Source organism: Mus pahari, chromosome 4 (assembly GCF_900095145.1).
Source record: "Mus pahari chromosome 4, PAHARI_EIJ_v1.1, whole genome shotgun sequence".
Taxonomy (NCBI): domain Eukaryota; kingdom Metazoa; phylum Chordata; class Mammalia; order Rodentia; family Muridae; genus Mus; species Mus pahari.
This window is the reverse complement of record NC_034593.1, coordinates 132473689-132477890: the sequence shown is the minus strand read 5'-3', so window position 1 is coordinate 132477890 and position 4202 is coordinate 132473689. Positions and strand designations below refer to the sequence as shown.

The window sequence follows — 4202 nt, the reverse complement described above, 5'->3', positions numbered from 1 at the left end:
AGAGGGAGGAGAGGGAGAGGGAGAGGGAGAGGGAGGAGAGGGAGAGGGAGAGGGAGAGAGGGGAGTCAAAGGGGCAGAGGCAGGACCGAGGGAGGTGGAGAGGAGAAGAGAGGACTGAGACATGACTTTCCAAGCCACACTCAGGCTTGTGGCTATTGCTCGGTAGTAGTGCATTTACCTGGCACTAAGATTCCATCCCAAGTAACAGCCCCCCCCCACACACACACAGTTATACACTAGCCACTATTAATTGACTGCTTCTTCAATTCTTAACAGTTTGTGGTAGAGAATAACAGAAAGTCGGTATTTACTATGATTTGATCCTCTCATTTTAATAATTTATTTTGAATCCTGTCTTGTGGTTATTTATTTGTGATAACTCACACACAAAGAGGTTCCCTACAATTTATTTGGTCTCATATTTCCTTTATAGAGATTTAGGCAGCAGCAAAAAAGTGGAAAGTGTGATGCAAATAGCCCCCGTGATCCGAAAAGGAAATGAGTTCCGGGATAAACGTGAGCTTGGCTATTAGAGACACTGAGCTGAGGGTCGGTCTGCTTCCCTTCCTGTAAAAGTGACAAATGATAGGAAACATACATTCTCTTTATAGAAAAACGTAATTTTAGTTCCTCATGGGAAGCATTAGCTAAAATAAAACAGAAATCTCACGTATGGTGCTATCTCTAAAAATAATCTCTAGGACCATTTTTAATCATTTTTATTTCTAAAAATAGAAAACCTTTTAGTCTAGCTCTTTCTTCTCCCCTTCGATGGCTTTGATTTGTTTGGTTTGATTTATTTTTGTTTTTGTTTGTTTATTTGTTTGGTGCTGGAAATGATACCCAAAGATTTGTGCCTGCTGGGCATGCGCTCCCTGGGTGAGGCCCGCCCACCTCTCTGGGCATGCGCTCCCTGGATGAGCCACACCCTCCTCTCTGGTCCTCTCTTCTACCTTCTGGAGCCATACTTCCTGGACCCCCACCCCCATTTACTGCTGGATATGGAACAAGTTACTCTGTTTCATCATCAATAAATGCATGGCAAAAAAATTATCCTCCTCATTGCCTTGCTAGGGGAATTAAATATTTGATATAGCAAGATACTTAAAATACCTGGCCACAGTAGGCAGCCAGTGAATTTCACTTATTATAGTTGAAAAACATCATTAGATAGCTTCATTAATGCACATGATTTTTATACTATTTATATGCCCATAAACTTCAAATTCATAATTTAAAAGTTACTAAATCTAGTTTAAACATTTTAAATCTTAAAAGTCCATATCTAACTAATTCTATTTTAGGGGAATCATAAACCTTATAACCTAATTTTTGGTCTGACTCCTTGGTTGTCTTTTTTTCTCAAACTGCACCAATTAGAAACTATTTTAGGAACTACTTTTAAAATATTTGTCATTGTGTGTGTACAGGCTAAGGCAAGTGTGTGGATCTCAGAGGACAGTTTGCCAAAACTGGTTCTCCCCACGTGGGTGTGGGAGCTGCTTTAATCAACCTCTGTTTCACCATTTCACATTCAAATCGATTACCAACTTGTGTCTGTAAATCATGCATTGATCTATCCATTCTTACCTCCCCCTGAAGTCACCACGGATGGCTGCCACCATCATCCCTTGTAGTGACTACTGGATGGCTCTTTTTAAATAGCTTCCTGCTTAGTGGCATTTGATCCATTTACTAAGGACCCGTCAGAAAGCAAAATGATGTACCTTGTCACTTCCTGTTCCTCATAGCACTGGGATTAAAATCTACACTGACCCCTGAGGTCAGTTATGTCACTTCCTGTTCCTAACAGCACTGGGATTAAAATCCACACTGACCCCTGAAGTCAGTTATGTCACTTCCTGTTCCTCACAGCACTGGGATTAAAATCCACACTGACCCCTGAGGTCAGTTATGACCTCATCTCAAAGTGTCCCCCTTTCTGTTTGCAGTGCTGGAGATGAAACCCAGGGCACCCTGCCTTCTAGGCAAATGCGCTGCTCTACTTCTGAGCTGTAGCTACAGCCACCCACTTATCAGCTTAGTCTCTCTAACACGCAACATTTCTGAGTCTAGGTTTCATGCTAGCTGCTCTCTTTCTTAGGATGTCCCTTCCTTCATGTCTTACCTGGCCACCTCAGCACAAAGAAAACTTAAACGTTACATCCTCGGTACCACCCCGAATGGTGTGAGCTTGCAGAGCACCCTGCTCTTTATTATTCTGGATTAGTTACACTTTATAAATATCTATTTACTGATATGACTGCCACTTATATTATGACTCATATAACTCTCATGGGGGAGGATTTTGGTCTGATTCATAGCACAGTGATATGACTCTGACCAACCAATATCTATGGAGGGAATAAATGGGTGAATGAACGCATTATTGACTATGTGAGCTCAGTTGTTCTAATGCTGTCTCAACAATCTGTCAAGACTGTTCAGGAGATTTTTAATTTGTTATTTGGCTTTCTCTTTGTGCTCCAGATAATATTCAAATGAATGCTCCCAAAAAATCGGGCCACAGACCTGTGAAGGAGAGGTGGGGCTTCAGTCGAGTGAGCTCTGGAGGCTCCTTCTCAGTGCTGGGAGTCCCAGAGGGACCCCACCCTGACATGTCTCCACCATGCAAAATTACTGACCTGGAAGCCATGAAAGTGGAAGACCATGTGATCCTCTCTTGGACAGCACCTGGGGAAGACTTCGATCAGGGGCAAAGTAGGCTTGCTGAGTTGTTTCATAAGTACCTTTCTGCAGAGAGTTTCTCTCTCTCTCTCTCTCTCTCTCTCTCTCTCTCTCTCTCTCTCTCTCTCGTCATTTTTTTATTGTTTTCCATATCAACCTTACAAAAAGCTTCACTGGGTAAAGTAAAAGCTAGAGACAGCTCAAGTAACACAACATGGACTTTACATAATCACTCTTAGGGAGGATGACATCATTATGTTGACTCTTGCTTGCAAAAACTATCAAGCGCTCCTGGCTCACACTTTAGCATGAGTCTTTACATTGCAGCTTGGTACTCAGTGATTTCTCCTTGATAGTGTGACCTTTGTGGCTATTTTCATTACTAATCTTCAACCAACTAAAAAACTCACACAACGTGACCGTACTCTCCCATGTGTATTTTTAATTTCAGCTACAAGCTATGAAATAAGAGTGAGCAAAAGCCTACGGAGCATTCGGGATGACTTTGACAACGCCGTCTTGGTGAACTCGTCAGAGCTAGTTCCCCAGCCTGCTGGCACCAGGGAGACATTTACATTCTCACCCAAGCTTGTCGCCCATGAACTTGAACGTGAACTCGATGAAGATGCACAAGAAACCTACATAGTGTATGTGGCCCTGAGAGCCGTGGATAGAAGTTCCCTCAGGTCAGCTGTGTCAAACATTGCCCTGGTATCAATGTCTCTCCCCCCAAACCCTGCTCCTGTAGTGAGCAGAGATGATCTGATCCTGAAAGGAGTTTTAACAACAGTAGGATTGATAGCAGTCCTTTGCCTTATTATGGTTGTAGCACACTGTACTTTAAACAGGAAAAAGAGACCATCAAGAAAAGAGAACGAGACAAAATTCCTATGAACAAACAGACACAGTATCTTCCTTTTTAGATAGGATGAACATGGCCTTTACAGCCACAAAATAAAATGTCCACAAAATCAAATTAGCATCGACATCGGGACTTTTACATAGTGGATAGATGCCCCCCCCCGAAATCCCCCCACCAACTTTTAATACTCATTTTGGGAAAGGGTTATAAAACAGTGTAAGGTTGCAGTTATGGAAAAATAATAAAATATATTGCTCAAGGTAATGGCTTGAAAGGTAAGGTAAGAACGAAATCAAATCGGGGTCAAGAAAAGCTTGTTGTGTTGAAGTTCGGGTTGGGGGAAGTTCTGGGTACAGAAAAGAATGTTGGGTCTGAGTTAGACAGTGTAACTATCTGTATGACGCAAACGTGTTACTTTGATGAATTTCTGGTCTCTGCTTATCTGTGCAGAGCAGGACATGTGTTTATAACTGACAACCAAGCTGCATTTTAGATGAGGTCACACTACAGGGTTCTTAATATCTTGTCCTTTGGTTAAATTCATTGTGGCTCACAAGCCACCACTAAAGCTCAGACAGGACTTTTCCCACTGTGAGAGGAGACCTTAGAGTGCAGTTGTTGTCCTTGTCCCTCGGATACTGATCTGTAGCAG

At 42.3% G+C, this 4202-nt stretch overlaps 1 protein-coding gene across 2 annotated transcripts in view; it reads left to right on the top strand.

Moving 5' to 3' along the window:
• Positions 1-3695, top strand: part of Clca2 (chloride channel accessory 2) — a 26518-nt gene extending 22823 nt beyond the window's left edge. The window contains exons 13-14 of one of the 2 annotated variants that reach the window (XM_021196849.1): positions 2491-2721; positions 3140-3695. In XM_021196849.1, coding sequence (XP_021052508.1) covers positions 2491-2721; positions 3140-3582 — 674 coding nt within the window. In that variant the 3' untranslated portion in view covers positions 3583-3695. Of the gene's footprint in view, positions 1-2490; positions 3103-3139 lie in introns of those variants that run through there. The other variant, XM_021196850.1, reaches the window with a different exon arrangement.
• Positions 3696-4202: the final 507 nt, after the last annotated feature.